Source organism: Carcharodon carcharias, chromosome 25 (assembly GCF_017639515.1).
Source record: "Carcharodon carcharias isolate sCarCar2 chromosome 25, sCarCar2.pri, whole genome shotgun sequence".
Taxonomy (NCBI): Eukaryota; Metazoa; Chordata; class Chondrichthyes; order Lamniformes; family Lamnidae; genus Carcharodon; species Carcharodon carcharias.
This window is the reverse complement of record NC_054491.1, coordinates 44,261,474-44,276,416: the sequence shown is the minus strand read 5'-3', so window position 1 is coordinate 44,276,416 and position 14,943 is coordinate 44,261,474. Positions and strand designations below refer to the sequence as shown.

The following is a 14,943-nucleotide window of genomic DNA, read 5'->3' as shown; positions in this document are numbered from 1 at the left end:
TGGAGGGAGTGAGTGTTTGTAGAAGGGATGCCAATCTAGCTGGCTGCTTTGTACTGGGATGGTGTCAAGCATTTTGAGTGTTGTTGGAGTTGCACTCATCCAGGCAAGTGGAGAGAATTCCATCACACTCCTGACATGTGCCTTGTAGATGGTGGACAAGCTTTGTGGAGTCAGGAGGTGAGTTACTTGCCACAGGATTCCTAGCCTCTGACCTGTTCTTGTAGCCACAGTATTTGTATGCCTAGACCAGTTCAGTTTCTGGTCAGTGATAACCCCAGGATGTTGATAGTGGGGGATCCAGCAATGGTAATGCCATTGAATGTCAAGGATAAATGGTTAGATTCTCCCTTTAGTGATACTGATTGAGGGATAAATATTGGTGAAGACACTTTAGAGCTTTCAATTTAGAGACAGTGGAGGTGGTGAGGTAGAGTTTGGTGTCAGAGGCGTACATGTAGAATCTGACATTTTGCTCTTGGATGATTGTCAACAAAGAGCAGCATGAGGATGGGGAATAGGAGGGAGCCAAGGATAAATCCTTGGGGGGGCATCAAAGCTAACAGTGTGGGAGTGGGAAGAGAAGCCATTGATAGCAATTTTCTAGCTACGATTTGCTAGGTAAAAATGAAACCAAGCCAGAGCAGCCCCACGCAACTAGAAAATGGTGGTGAGGCATTCGAGGAGGATGATGTGTCAAAGGCTTCAGACAGGTCGAGTAGGGAGTGTTTACCTTTGTCATAGTTACATAAGATATCATTTCTGACTTTGATAAAAGCAGTTTTGGTACCTTGGCAGGGACGGAAAAAAGTACCAGTTGACATTAATTAATAAAATACTAAGATGTATTTCTAAGGCAATTGTTGAAACAGGCTGTTTTCCTTTTTCAAATTGCTTGATTTTTTTTTTGGCTCGATTCTCAAATGACATATGTTCAGTGTCTTCAGTAAACTGCCTTCTATCTGCAGGGCAGGAGTTGGATTGTGAAGAGGAGTTATGAAGATTTCCGGGTGCTGGATAAACACCTCCATCTCTGCATTTACGACCGGCGGTTTTCTCAGCTTGCAGAGCTACCACGTACAGACTGGCTGAAGGACAGTGCAGAGGTATGGTGCCCAGCTACATGCTGCCCCTTATGTAGGCAATGTAAAAATCACAGTTCATTATTGGGAGATAGGAAGGGAAGCAGTTGAAGTAGTATTTCTCGAAAACCTTATAGTCCATGTGTGGAGTAGCATTTGTGACAAACCTCACACTGCATGAGAAAGATTGCAGGGAACAGCTCCCCTCCTCCCTCAACATGCAAGGCTTCATGTGCATTTTAGAGTCCAAAATTAAGACCCATCTATCTCACTATAGCTCCATTTATTTCCCCTCTTACACCCCCTCCTTTTTCTGCTCATGTTTATTTATGGCAAGCCTTGCTCTCTGCTATGCAGCATAGCCATGTGCTTCTCTCTGCCCTGATGCTTGGCCAGGCCCTCTTGTCCTTGATTTCTTCCCTTACCTCTCCCACCTGCTCTTTTATTCTCCACCCCCTATCTTGCTCTGCTTTCTCTCCCTCCGGCTGACCTCATCTTCTTTTCTCCAATTCTTTTTCCTTCTCTTTTGGTTACCCTGGTGCTGCTGCTCCCCTTCTCCTTCTCTACTTTTTGCCTTCCTACACGCCAGCCCGTTACCAGCCTCAGGCTTCCCTCCCCTTCCTCCTCTCCCTGCCCTCGCCTCCTTCCCCTCTCTACTCCCTTCTCTTCCCCCTCTACTGCTTTCTCTTCCCCAAACTACTCCCTTCTCTTCCCCCCCGTCAACTCCACTCTTCTCTCCCCCATCCCCTTTCTTCTCTCCCTGCCCATCCCATAAGACCATAAGACATAGGAGCAGAAATTAGGCCTTTTGGTCCATCAAGTCTGCTCTGCCGTTCAATCATGGCTGATAATTTTCTCAACCCCATTCTGCCGCCCTCTCCCCGTAACCTTTGATCCCCTTACCAATCAAGAACCCATCTATCTTGGTCTTAAATACACTCAATGCCTTCTGTGGCAATGAATTCCATAGATTCACCACTCTCTGGCTAAAGAAGTTTCTCCTCATCTCTATTCTAAACAGTCTTCCCTTTACTCTGAGGCTATGCCCTCGGGTCCTAGTCTCTCCTACTAATGGAAACATCTTCCCCACGTCCACTCTATCCAGGCCTTTCAGTATTCTGGAAGTTTCAATCAGATCCCCCTTCATCCTTCTAAACTCCATCGAGTATAGACCCAGAGTCCTCAAACGTTCCTCATATGTTAAGCCTTTCATTCCTGGGATCGTTCTTGTGAACCTCCTCTGGACCCTCTCCAGGGCCAGCACATCCTTCCTGAGATACGGGGCCCAAAATTGCTCACAATATTCTAAATGTGGTCTGACCAGAGCCTTATAAAGCCTCAGCAGCACTTCCCTGCTTTTATATTCTAGTCCTCTCGAAATAAATGCCAACATTGCATTTGCCTTCCTAACTACCGACTCAACCAGCAAGTTAACCTTAAGAGAATCCTGGATCAGAACTCCCAAATCCCTTTGCATTCCAGATTTCTGAATTCTCTCCCCATTTAGAAAATAGTCTATGCCTCTATTCTTCATACCAAAGTGCATGACCTCACACTTCCCCACGTTGTATTCCATCTGCCACTTCTTTGCTCATTCTCCTAACCTGTCTAAATCCTTCTGCAGCCTCCCTGCCTCCTCAATACTACCTGTCCCTCCACCTATCTTTGTATCATCGGCAAACTTAGCCAGAATGCCCTCAGTTCCTTCATCTAGATCATTAATGTATAAAGTGAAAAGTTGTGGTCCCAACCTTGCGGAACTCCACTAGTCACCGGCTGCCATCCTGAGAAGGACCCCCTTATCCCCTCTCTTCTCTCCCCCCCATCCAATCCCCCCACTCCCTTCTGCCCCATTCCCCTCCCCCAACATCCCCACTCCACTCTTCCCAGCACTCATCCCTCTCTCTCACTTGCCCCTCTCCCCCTCATTCCTCCCTTCTCCCCTCTGTCTCTACTCACTGTGAACCCCAGCCCTCCCTCTCTTTTGTCACTGCCTATTTCTCTAATTCTACTACAGCAAGTCATCACATTGCAACCAGAGAAAGCACATGTTCTATCCAGCTGAGCAGTTATTCTAGGTTAAAGGAGACCACAGAATGTATTGAACTTTTCAGCAACATGGATTACAGGAAATGCTTTTTCTCTGCTTCCAGAAGATGTTTGAAGTGATTCCAAATAGTTTGGTACACTTTGTATGAGTTGTAGTATTAATGGTGTCCTGTCACTGTATGGAGTGATTCCCCAGGGTGCTATCACTACTGATGATAACCTCCTAATACAATCTCTTCCTCACTAATGGATTCTGTAATCTCAGTTTGCAGGACTCAGCTGGAAATTGACTTATTGTTGGTGTTCTTGATTTGATTCATTTCATTGAATAATCTCTCAGTTTACAGATGATTCAGACCTGTTGTCTGCTCCTTCTAAATAAAGGAAAGTGTCGTATTTATAAATGCCTTTCAAGATGTTCCAAGATGCTTTACAGGCAATGAAGTATCTTTGAAGTGCACATATAAAGTGTAAATATAAAATTACAACAGTGATTATTAATGTCTTCAAGGTTGAAGCTGCAGCTATTTCCTTCCCAATGAGCGCTCTCACCTCAGGCGAAGCAGAGCAGATTTTAGCTACTGAGAACTCTGGGACACTCAAATGTTTTGATTATAAACCTTCCAGTTATTTTGGTGGATGTGCTACTTACCTGATTCTACTCAAGACACCTTTGTCCTTGAGCTGTATTACTTGGGGCAAAAGAGCCAGCAATTGCCCCACATTGCCTCTTTTCGGAAAGGCCCCTAACAGGCCAGCAGCACCCCCCGCCCCACCCACCCACCCCAGAGCTGCCTGCCAATCAGAGGTTGGTGGCTCTGTATTCAGCAGCACCATTGGGTAGGTGGTGGCTGCTGCTGGTACTACACCCACCTGAGGCTTCAGATCAAGGAGTGACCCAAGCACAGGTGAGTGATGGGGGGAAGGGGCTCGGAGGAGGGTGGATTGGCAGCAAGGGTAAGAGGTGGCTTTCAGTGCCACTCCCACTACCCCCACTTCCCTGATGCCAGGTCCCTTGATCAGGCACGGATTGCCATTGAATGGGGGCACCACACAGTAGGAGCCCACAAGCAAACATGCTAGGGTAAGTGGGGCAAGAAGGGAAGGCGGTGGAGTCACCCTCCCAGCTGATTAAATGCAGCTCCTGTCAACAAACACATCATAGGGAGGACACAAGATTGCATAGAATTTTACAGCGCAGAAACAGATCTTTTATCCCTTCTGGTCTATACTGAGGTTTATGCTCCAAATGAGCCTTGTCTCACCTTACTTCCCACCAGAATATCCTTCAATTCATTTCTCATGTACTTACCTAACTTGCCCTTAAATGCATCAATCTATTCATCTCAACCTCTCCATGTGAAAGAAAGAACTTGGGTTTATATAGTGACTTTCATTATGACTGATGTCCAGGGCATCCCAAACTATATTACAGCCCGTCAGTACTTCTTAAGTGTAGACCCTGTGGCAATGTAGGAAATTGCATTTAATAGATGTGATAGTTCCATATTCTAACCATTCTCTTGGTAAAGAACTTTCTCCTGAATTTCCTATTTATCGGTGACTACCTTATGTTTATGACTTCTAGTTTTCAACTCTCCCACAGGTGGAATTTTTTCTTCACAGTTACCCCATCAAACTCTTCCATAATTTTCAAGGTCTTTATTGAGTCACTTCTGAGTTTTGCATAACCATACAATTTAAAGCACAAAGATAGTTTATTCGGCCCATCTGGCCTATGACCGTGTTTGTGCTCTACTCAAACCTTCTCACACCCTATTAACAACAGTTTGCATTTGTAAAGCGCTGTTAACATTGAAGAATCTCCAAAGCCGTTTTACAGAGCTGATTAGTAAACAAAATTTGACACCCAGCCTCTAGAGAAAAGAGCCATAGTCCGTTTAGCATGAGGGTATCGTCTCAGTTTTGTTGTCATCCTTGTGATTTTTTTTTTTTTTACACCTTCTTTGGTGCTTTTGGATCCTTTTAATATGAAGATCTGAAGTGTACACAGTGCTCCAAGTGTGGTCTAACCAAGGTACCAAACAAATTTAACAAAACTTCATTGTCTCTCTACCTTGCTTTCTTCTTTAAGACACTCCTTAAAATTTCTCTTTGACCGAGCTTTTGGTCACCTGACTTAATATTTCCTTATGTGGCTCAGTGTCAGATTTTGTTTTTTAATGCCTCTGTGAAGGATCTTGAGATGTTTTATTATGTTAAAGGTGCTATGTATTTTATGTAAATGTTTAACAGCACTGGTCTCAGCACCGAACCCTGTGGTGTACCACTTCCTACTATTTGCTGGTCTACGTTACTTTTAATTCTTGCTAACGTCTTTATTTTGTAGGTAGCTTCTTACCACTTCTGCTAGTTGTCCCGTAATCCACATGTACTGATCTTGACCATTAGTTTATGATGCGATACCTTATCACATGTCTTTTGAAAATCCAAATATGTTACATCTACTGCATTCCTCCTGCCCACTCTTTTTGTTATTTCTTTGAAGAATTGAGTAAGTTTCATTAAATATTGCCTTCCTCTTTATTCTGTTTTCAGTTTCTAGATGTTAGCCTGTTATTTCTTTGGATAAAGATTCCATTGTCTTTCCTATCATCTATGTTGAGTTAACTGGCTTGTCCTGGATATATTCCGCCCCCCCCCCCCCCTTTTTAAATATAGGAATAAGAGCTGCCTGCCAGTTCTCTGGCATTATTCCCTTTTTCAATGATTTTTTAAATCTATGTTCAATAGTGTCTGTACTGCCTCTTTACTAGCTTCTTTCAGTATGTGTCAATGCTATATATCTGGATCAGAGACTTTACCCTTCCTACAGGTTTAACCAGTTTATCAATTATATCTTCCATTTCTACCCTGGCAAATTAATTATTCAATCTATCTGTAATTTAACTGTCATTATCTGTGAATCTGAATATCCTGTGATATATCCTGATTTTCCATTTGTTATTAATGTTACTTAGTGTATTGTTAGGTTTAGTTTTATCCTTATCACTTTATTTACCCATGGTGTTTCATTATTCACTAGTTCTTGATTATTATAGGAATGCATTTCTGCTGAAGTCTATTTGTCTCCTTTTTATTTCCCACTGCTATTTCATCTCTTTGTCTTTGTTTTTTCTGTTTGTCTTCCTGAGTTCCAATCAAACCCTTCAAAATTAGCTAAGTTCCAATCTATTACTTTGGTCTATGCCTCACATATGTCTCTCTGAATCTTTATTTTAAAGCTTATTATATTGTGATTGTCGTTGACTAGATGTTCCCCCTACGTTTACTTATCTGCTCTGGTTCACTTACATTATTGGATCTTGTAGTTATTCCTGCCTTCGGCTTTTTATCAACTAAATCATAGAATTGTTACAGCACAGAAGGAGGCCAATCATGTCTGCACTAGGTCTCTGAATGAGAAATTCACCTTGTGCCATTCTTCCACCTTCTCCTGGTAACCCTGCACATCCTTTTCAGATAACAGTTCAATTCCTTTTTGAATGCCTCAACGGTCTCCTCCACACACTCAGGCAGTGCATTCCATACCTTAACCACCTTCTGAGTTGAAAAGCTGCTTTTCTGATTTTGCTTTTGCTTTCTTTGCCAATTATTTTAAATTTGTGCCCTCTCGTTATTGATCCTTTCACAAGTTCCTTTTCCCTTTCTACTCTGTCCAGATCCCTCATGATTTCGAATACAGTAAGTCACCATGTTTAAAGTTGTTTTGCTTTACCGTTGTTTATACTTTAGGGCCTTTTTTTCATTTTTGCATCATCTGCACTCCCTGCCACACTGAACTCTGGGATGGTCTCTGCCATGTTGTCACGCTGGAGGTGCCACTGCAAGTCACCAGAGGCCCAGACTACAGGGAGAGAGCAAGGTCTGAGATCCAGGTTCAGGAGCATAGAGCAGGGGCGGGAAGCTGCTGGCACTGATGAAGCCAAAATAACCCGGGCTAGGAGTGGTGGGGGGTACAGGAGGGAGCTGGGCCACTGACTGCATTTGCAGCACCCCCTCCCCAGCTCTATTTGCTGCCACCTGTGGACTCTTTCGGCACCCCCCCCCCCCCCCGGCCCTTGCCACGTACCTCCTCCGGCTCTTCCATAGGCAATGCTCCCACCAGCTCTTTCTTCGACCCCATGGGACAGGGGCTCGGCCTCCCCAAACTGTCAGGAAGGGGTCTAGGCTCTGGAGAGGGAGGGAGAGAGACAGAGTCAGATTGATAATGAAGGTAAGAGCTGATGACATCCAAGGCAATTTGGCAAATTGGATCCAGAATTGGCTGAGTGGCAGCAAGCAGAGGGTGATGGTCGAGAGGTGTTTTTGTGACCGGATGCCTGTGTCCAGTGGAGTTCCACAGGGACCGGTGTTGGGTCCCTTGCTGTTTGTCGTATATATAAACGATTTAGACTTGAATGTAGGAGGGTTGATCAATAAGTTTGCGGATGACACGAAAATTGGTGGGTGGTAAATAGTGAGGAGGATAGCCTTAGATTACAGGAGGCTATAGATGGGCTGATCAGTGACAAATGGAATTTAATCCGGATTAGTGTGAGGTGATGCACTTGGGCAGAACAAACAAGGCATGGGAATACACGATGAATGGTAGGACCCTGGGAAGTACTGAAGATCAGAGGGACCTTGGTGTGCATGTCCACTGGTCCCATAACATAGCGGGACAGGTAGATAAGGTGGTTAAGAAGGCATATGGGATACTTGCCTTTATCAGCCGAGGCATAGAATATAAGAGCAGGGAGGTTATGCTGGAACTGTATAAAATGCTGGTTAGGCCACAGCTAGGGTATCGCATGCAGTTCTGGAATCCGCATTATAGATAGCATGTGATGGCACTAGAGAGAGGGCAGAGGAGATTTACCAGGATGTTGCCTGGGCTGGAGAGTTTTAGTTATGAGGAGAGATTGGATAGACTGGGGTTATTTTCCCTGGAGCGCGAAGCAGGCAGAGAGCGAGCGAGAGCGCGATGCAGGCAGAGAGCGAGCGAGAGCGCAAAGCAGGCAGAGAGCGAGCGAGAGCGCGAAGCAGGCAGAGAGCGAGAGAGAGCGCGAAGCAGGCAGAGAGCGAGAGAGAGCGCGAAGCAGGCAAAGAGCAAGCGAGAGTGCGAAGCAGGCAGAGAGCGAGCGGGAGTGCGAAGCAGGCAGAGAGCGAGCGGGAGTGCAAAGCAGGCAGAGAGCGAGCGGGAGTGCAAAGCAGGCAGAGAGCGAGCGGGAGCGCAAAGCAGGCAGAGAGCGAGCGGGAGCGCGAAGCAGGCAGAGAGCGAGCGAGAGCGCAAAACAGGCTGAGAGAGAGCGCAAAGCAGGCTGAGAGCGAGCGAGAGCGCGAAGCAGGCAGAGAGCGAGCGAGAGCGCGAAGCAGGCAGAGAGCGAGCGGGAGTGCAAAGCAGGCAGAGAGCGAGCGGGAGTGCAAAGCAGGCAGAGAGCGAGCGGGAGCGCAAAGCAGGCAGAGAGCGAGCGGGAGCGCGAAGCAGGCAGAGAGCGAGCGAGAGCGCAAAACAGGCTGAGAGAGAGCGCAAAGCAGGCTGAGAGCGAGCGAGAGCGCGAAGCAGGCAGAGAGCGAGCGAGAGCGCGAAGCAGGCAGAGAGCAAGCGAGAGCGCGAAGCAGGCAGAGAGCGAGCGAGAGCGCGAAGCAGGCAGAGAGCAAGAGATCGTACGAAGCAGGCAGAGAGCGAGAGAGCGCGTGAAGCAGGCAGAGAGCGAGAGAGAGCGCGAAGCAGGCAGAGAGCGTGTGAGAGAGAGCGCGAAGCAGGCAGAGAGCGAGAGAGAGCGCGAAGCAGGCAGAGAGCGAGAGAGAGCGCGAAGCAGGCAGAGAGCGAGCGAGAGCGCGAAGCAGGCAGAGAGCGAGAGAGAGCGCGAAGCAGGCAGAGAGCGAGCGAGAGCACGAAGCAGGCAGAGAGCGAGAGGGAGTGAGAAGCAGGCAGAGAGCGTGTGAGAGAGAGCGCGAAGCAGGCAGAGAGCGTGTGAGAGAGAGCGCGAAGCAGGCAGAGACCGTGTGAGAGAGAGCGCGAAGCAGGCAGAGAGCGAGAGAGAGAGCGCGAAGCAGGCAGAGAGCGAGAGAGAGCGCGAAGCAGGCAGAGAGCGAGCGAGAGAGAGCGCGAAGCAGGCAGAGAGCGAGCGAGAGAGAGCGCGAAGCAGGCACAGCGCGAGTGGGAGTGCGAAGCAGGCAGAGAGCGAGCGAGAGCGCAATGCAGGCAGAGAGAGCGAGCAAGAGCGCGAAGCAGGCAGAGAGCGAGCGAGAGCGCGAAGCAGGCAGAGAGCGAGCGAGAGCGCGAAGCAGGCAGAGAGCGAGCGAGAGCGCGAAGCAGGCAGAGAGCGAGCGAGAGCGCGAAGCAGGCAGAGAGCGAGCGAGAGCGCGAAGCAGGCAGAGAGCGCGAAGCAGGCAGAGAGCGCGAAGCAGGCAGAGAGCGCGAAGCAGGCAGAGAGCGAGCGGGAGCGCGAAGCAGGCAGAGAGCGAGCGGGAGCGCGAAGCAGGCAGAGAGCGAGCGGGAGCGCGAAGCAGGCAGAGAGCGAGCGGGAGCGCGAAGCAGGCAGAGAGCGAGCGGGAGCGCGAAGCAGGCAGAGAGCGAGCGGGAGCGCGAAGCAGGCAGAGAGCGAGCGGGAGCGCGAAGCAGGCAGAGAGCGAGCGGGAGCGCGAAGCAGGCAGAGAGCGAGCGGGAGCGCGAAGCAGGCAGAGAGCGAGCGAGCAAGAGCGCAATGCAGGCAGAGAGCGAGCGAGCAAGAGCGCGAAGCAGGCAGAGAGCGAGCGAGAGCGCGAAGCAGGCAGAGAGCGAGAGAGAGCGCGAAGCAGGCAGAGAGTGAGAGCGTGAAGTAGGCAGAGAGCGAGTGAGAGCGGGAAGCAGGCAGAGAGCGAGAGGGAGCGCGAAGCAGGCAGAGAGCGAGAGGGAGCGCGAAGCAGGCAGAGAGCGAGAGGGAGCACGAAGCAGGCAGAGAGCTGGAGCGCGAAGCAGGCAGAGAGCGAGAGCGCGCGAAGCAGGCAGAGAGCGAGAGAGAGCGCGAAGCAGGCAGAGAGCGAGAGGGAGCGCGAAGCAGGCAGAGAGCGAGAGGGAGCGCGAAGCAGGCAGAGAGCGAGAGGGAGCGCGAAGCAGGCAGAGAGCGAGAGGGAGCGCGAAGCAGGCAGAGAGCGAGCGGGAGCGCAAAGCAGGCAGAGAGAGAGAGTGAGAAGCAGGCAGAGAGTGAGAGGGAGCGCAAAGGAGGCAGAGAACAAGAGAGAGCGCGAAGCAGGCAGAGAGCGAGCGAGAGCGCGAAGCAGGCAGAGAGCGAGCGAGAGCGCGAAGCAGGCAGAGAGCGAGCGAGAGCGCGAAGCAGGCAGAGAGCGCGAAGCAGGCAGAGAGCGCGAAGCAGGCAGAGAGCGCGAAGCAGGCAGAGAGCGCGAAGCAGGCAGAGAGCGCGAAGCAGGCAGAGAGCGAGAGGGAGCGCGAAGCAGGCAGAGAGCGCGAAGCAGGCAGAGAGCGCGAAGCAGGCAGAGAGCGCGAAGCAGGCAGAGAGCGAGCGGGAGCGCGAAGCAGGCAGAGAGCGAGCGGGAGCGCGAAGCAGGCAGAGAGCGAGCGGGAGCGCGAAGCAGGCAGAGAGCGAGCGGGAGCGCGAAGCAGGCAGAGAGCGAGCGGGAGCGCGAAGCAGGCAGAGAGAGGGAGAAAGAGAGACAGTGAGAGGGTACGAGCGAAAGAGAGAGGGCATGAGCGAGGCAAGTGGGGAGACGAAGGCAGAGAGACAGGTTGTCTGAGGGAGGGAGAAAGGGCGCGAGAGAGACAGAGAGGAAGAGACAGAGAGGGCGGGAGAGAGACAAGCAGGGAGAGAGAGAGAGGGAGAAGGACAGAGGGAGACATGGAGAGGAACAGAGCGAGGGAGAGGGAGAGAGACAGGGACAGAGAGACGGACAGAGAGCGGGAGACGGAGACAGACAGACAGAGAGTGGGAGACATGGATTGGCGAGGATAGAGAGAGAGGGGGGGTGGGAGAGACACGGGGGGGAGACAGAGAGAGACTCAGATAGGGGGAGGAGAGAGAGAGAGACAGAGTCAGGGAGAGAGAAGAGAGAGAGACAGAGTCAGGGAGAGAGAGAGAGAGAGACAGTCAGGGAGAGAGAGAGAGAGAGAGAGTCAGGGAGAGAGAGAGAGAGAGTCAGGGAGAGAGAGAGAGAGAGAGAGAGTCAGGGAGAGAGAAAGAGAGAGAGAGAGTCAGGGAGAGAGAGAGACGCAGAGTCAGGGAGAGAGAGAGACGCAGAGTCAGGGAGACAGAGAGACGCAGAGTCAGGGAGACAGAGAGACGCAGAGTCAGGGAGACAGAGAGACGCAGAGTCAGGGAGACAGAGACGCAGAGTCAGGGAGACAGAGACGCAGAGTCAGGGAGACAGAGAGACGCAGAGTCAGGGAGACAGAGAGACGCAGAGTCAGGGAGACAGAGAGACGCAGAGTCAGGGAGACAGAGAGACGCAGAGTCAGGGAGACAGAGAGACGCAGAGTCAGGGAGACAGAGAGACACAAAGTCAAGGAGAGAGAGAGAGAGACAGAGTCAGGGAGAGAGAGAGAGAGACAGAGTCAGGGAGAGAGAGAGACAGAGTCAGGGAGAGAGAGAGAGACAGAGTCAGGGAGAGAGAGAGAGACGCAGAGTCAGGGAGAGAGAGAGAGACGCAGAGTCAGGGAGAGAGAGAGAGACGCAGAGTCAGGGAGAGAGAGAGAGACGCAGAGTCAGGGAGAGAGAGAGAGACGCAGAGTCAGGGAGAGAGAGAGAGACGCAGAGTCAGGGAGAGAGAGAGAGACGCAGAGTCAGGGAGAGAGAGAGAGACGCAGAGTCAGGGAGAGAGAGAGAGACGCAGAGTCAGGGAGAGAGAGAGAGAGACGCAGAGTCAGGGAGAGAGAGAGAGAGACGCAGAGTCAGGGAGAGAGAGAGAGACGCAGAGTCAGGGAGAGAGAGAGAGACGCAGAGTCAGGGAGAGAGAGAGAGACGCAGAGTCAGGGAGAGAGAGAGAGACGCAGAGTCAGGGAGAGAGAGAGAGACGCAGAGTCAGGGAGAGAGAGAGAGACGCAGAGTCAGGGAGAGAGAGAGAGACGCAGAGTCAGGGAGAGAGAGAGAGACGCAGAGTCAGGGAGAGAGAGAGAGACGCAGAGTCAGGGAGAGAGAGAGAGACGCAGAGTCAGGGAGAGAGAGAGAGACGCAGAGTCAGGGAGAGAGAGAGAGACGCAGAGTCAGGGAGAGAGAGAGAGACGCAGAGTCAGGGAGAGAGAGAGAGACGCAGAGTCAGGGAGAGAGAGAGAGACGCAGAGTCAGGGAGAGAGAGAGAGACGCAGAGTCAGGGAGAGAGAGAGAGAGAGACGCAGTCAGGGAGAGAGAGAGAGAGAGACGCAGTCAGGGAGAGAGAGAGAGAGAGACGCAGTCAGGGAGAGAGAGAGAGAGAGACGCAGTCAGGGAGAGAGAGAGAGAGAGACGCAGTCAGGGAGAGAGAGAGAGAGAGACGCAGTCAGGGAGAGAGAGAGAGAGAGACGCAGTCAGGGAGAGAGAGAGAGAGAGACGCAGTCAGGGAGAGAGAGAGAGACGCAGTCAGGGAGAGAGAGAGAGAGAGACACAGTCAGGGAGAGAGAGAGAGAGAGAGACACAGTCAGGGAGAGAGAGAGAGAGAGAGAGAGACACAGTCAGGGAGAGAGAGAGAGAGAGACACACAGTCAGGGAGAGAGAGAGAGAGACACACAGTCAGGGAGAGAGAGAGAGAGACACACAGTCAGGGAGAGAGAGAGAGAGACACACAGTCAGGGAGAGAGAGAGAGAGACACACAGTCAGGGAGAGAGAGAGAGAGACACACAGTCAGGGAGAGAGAGAGAGAGACACACAGTCAGGGAGAGAGAGAGAGAGACACACAGTCAGGGAGAGAGAGAGAGAGACACACAGTCAGGGAGAGAGAGAGAGAGACACACAGTCAGGGAGAGAGAGAGAGAGACACACAGTCAGGGAGAGAGAGAGAGAGACACAGTCAGGGAGAGAGAGAGAGAGAGAGAGACACAGTCAGGGAGAGAGAGAGAGAGAGACACAGTCAGGGAGAGAGAGAGAGAGAGAGAGACACAGTCAGGGAGAGAGAGAGAGAGAGACACAGTCAGGGAGAGAGAGAGAGAGAGACGCAGTCAGGGAGAGAGAGAGAGAGAGACGCAGTCAGGGAGAGAGAGAGAGAGACGCAGTCAGGGAGAGAGAGAGAGAGAGACGCAGTCAGGGAGAGAGAGAGAGAGAGACGCAGTCAGGGAGAGAGAGAGAGAGAGACGCAGTCTGGGAGAGAGAGAGAGAGAGAGACACAGTCTGGGAGAGAGAGAGAGAGAGAGACACAGTCAGGGAGAGAGAGAGAGAGAGAGACACAGTCAGGGAGAGAGAGAGAGAGACACAGTCAGGGAGAGAGAGAGAGAGAGACACAGTCAGGGAGAGAGAGAGAGAGAGACACAGTCAGGGAGAGAGAGAGAGAGAGACACAGTCAGGGAGAGAGAGAGAGAGAGACGCAGTCAGGGAGAGAGAGAGAGAGAGACGCAGTCAGGGAGAGAGAGAGAGAGAGACACAGTCAGGGAGAGAGAGAGAGAGAGACACAGTCAGGGAGAGAGAGAGAGAGAGAGACACAGTCAGGGAGAGAGAGAGAGAGAGAGACACAGTCAGGGAGAGAGAGAGAGAGACACACAGTCAGGGAGAGAGAGAGAGAGACACACAGTCAGGGAGAGAGAGAGAGAGACACACAGTCAGGGAGAGAGAGAGAGAGACACACAGTCAGGGAGAGAGAGAGAGAGAGACACACAGTCAGGGAGAGAGAGAGAGAGAGAGACACAGTCAGGGAGAGAGAGAGAGAGAGAGACACAGTCAGGGAGAGAGAGAGAGAGAGAGACACAGTCAGGGAGAGAGAGAGAGAGAGAGACACAGTCAGGGAGAGAGAGAGAGAGAGAGACACAGTCAGGGAGAGAGAGAGAGAGACACACAGTCAGGGAGAGAGAGAGAGAGACACACAGTCAGGGAGAGAGAGAGAGAGACACACAGTCAGGGAGAGAGAGAGAGAGACACACAGTCAGGGAGAGAGAGAGAGAGACACACAGTCAGGGAGAGAGAGAGAGAGACACACAGTCAGGGAGAGAGAGAGAGAGACACACAGTCAGGGAGAGAGAGAGAGAGACACACAGTCAGGGAGAGAGAGAGAGAGACACACAGTCAGGGAGAGAGAGAGAGAGACACACAGTCAGGGAGAGAGAGAGAGAGACCACAGTCAGGGAGAGAGAGAGAGAGAGACACAGTCAGGGAGAGAGAGAGAGACACAGTCAGGGAGAGAGAGAGAGAGAGACACAGTCAGGGAGAGAGAGAGAGAGAGAGAGACACAGTCAGGGAGAGAGAGAGAGAGAGACGCAGTCAGGGAGAGAGAGAGAGAGAGACGCAGTCAGGGAGAGAGAGAGAGAGACGCAGTCAGGGAGAGAGAGAGAGAGAGACGCAGTCAGGGAGAGAGAGAGAGAGAGACGCATTCAGGGAGAGAGAGAGAGAGAGATGCAGTCTGGGAGAGAGAGAGAGAGAGAGACACAGTCTGGGAGAGAGAGAGAGAGAGAGACACAGTCAGGGAGAGAGAGAGAGAGAGAGACACAGTCAGGGAGAGAGAGAGAGAGACACAGTCAGGGAGAGAGAGAGAGAGAGACACAGTCAGGGAGAGAGAGAGAGAGAGAGACACAGTCAGGGAGAGAGAGAGAGAGAGACGCAGTCAGGGAGAGAGAGAGAGAGAGACGCAGTCAGGGAGAGAGAGAGAGAGAGACACAGTCAGGGAGAGAGAGAGAGAGAGACACAGTCAGGGAGAGAG

General features: G+C 51.3%; 1 protein-coding gene across 6 annotated transcripts in view; it reads left to right on the top strand.

Annotated features, from left to right (window-relative positions):
- Positions 1–14,943, top strand: part of LOC121269532 (rho GTPase-activating protein 32-like) — a 524,870-nt gene that overhangs the window by 351,790 nt on the left and 158,137 nt on the right. For all 6 annotated transcript variants that reach the window (XM_041174188.1, XM_041174184.1, XM_041174187.1 and 3 more), the window contains one exon: positions 966–1,103. In XM_041174188.1, the coding sequence (XP_041030122.1) occupies positions 966–1,103 (138 nt within the window). The remainder of the gene's footprint in view (positions 1–965; positions 1,104–14,943) is intronic.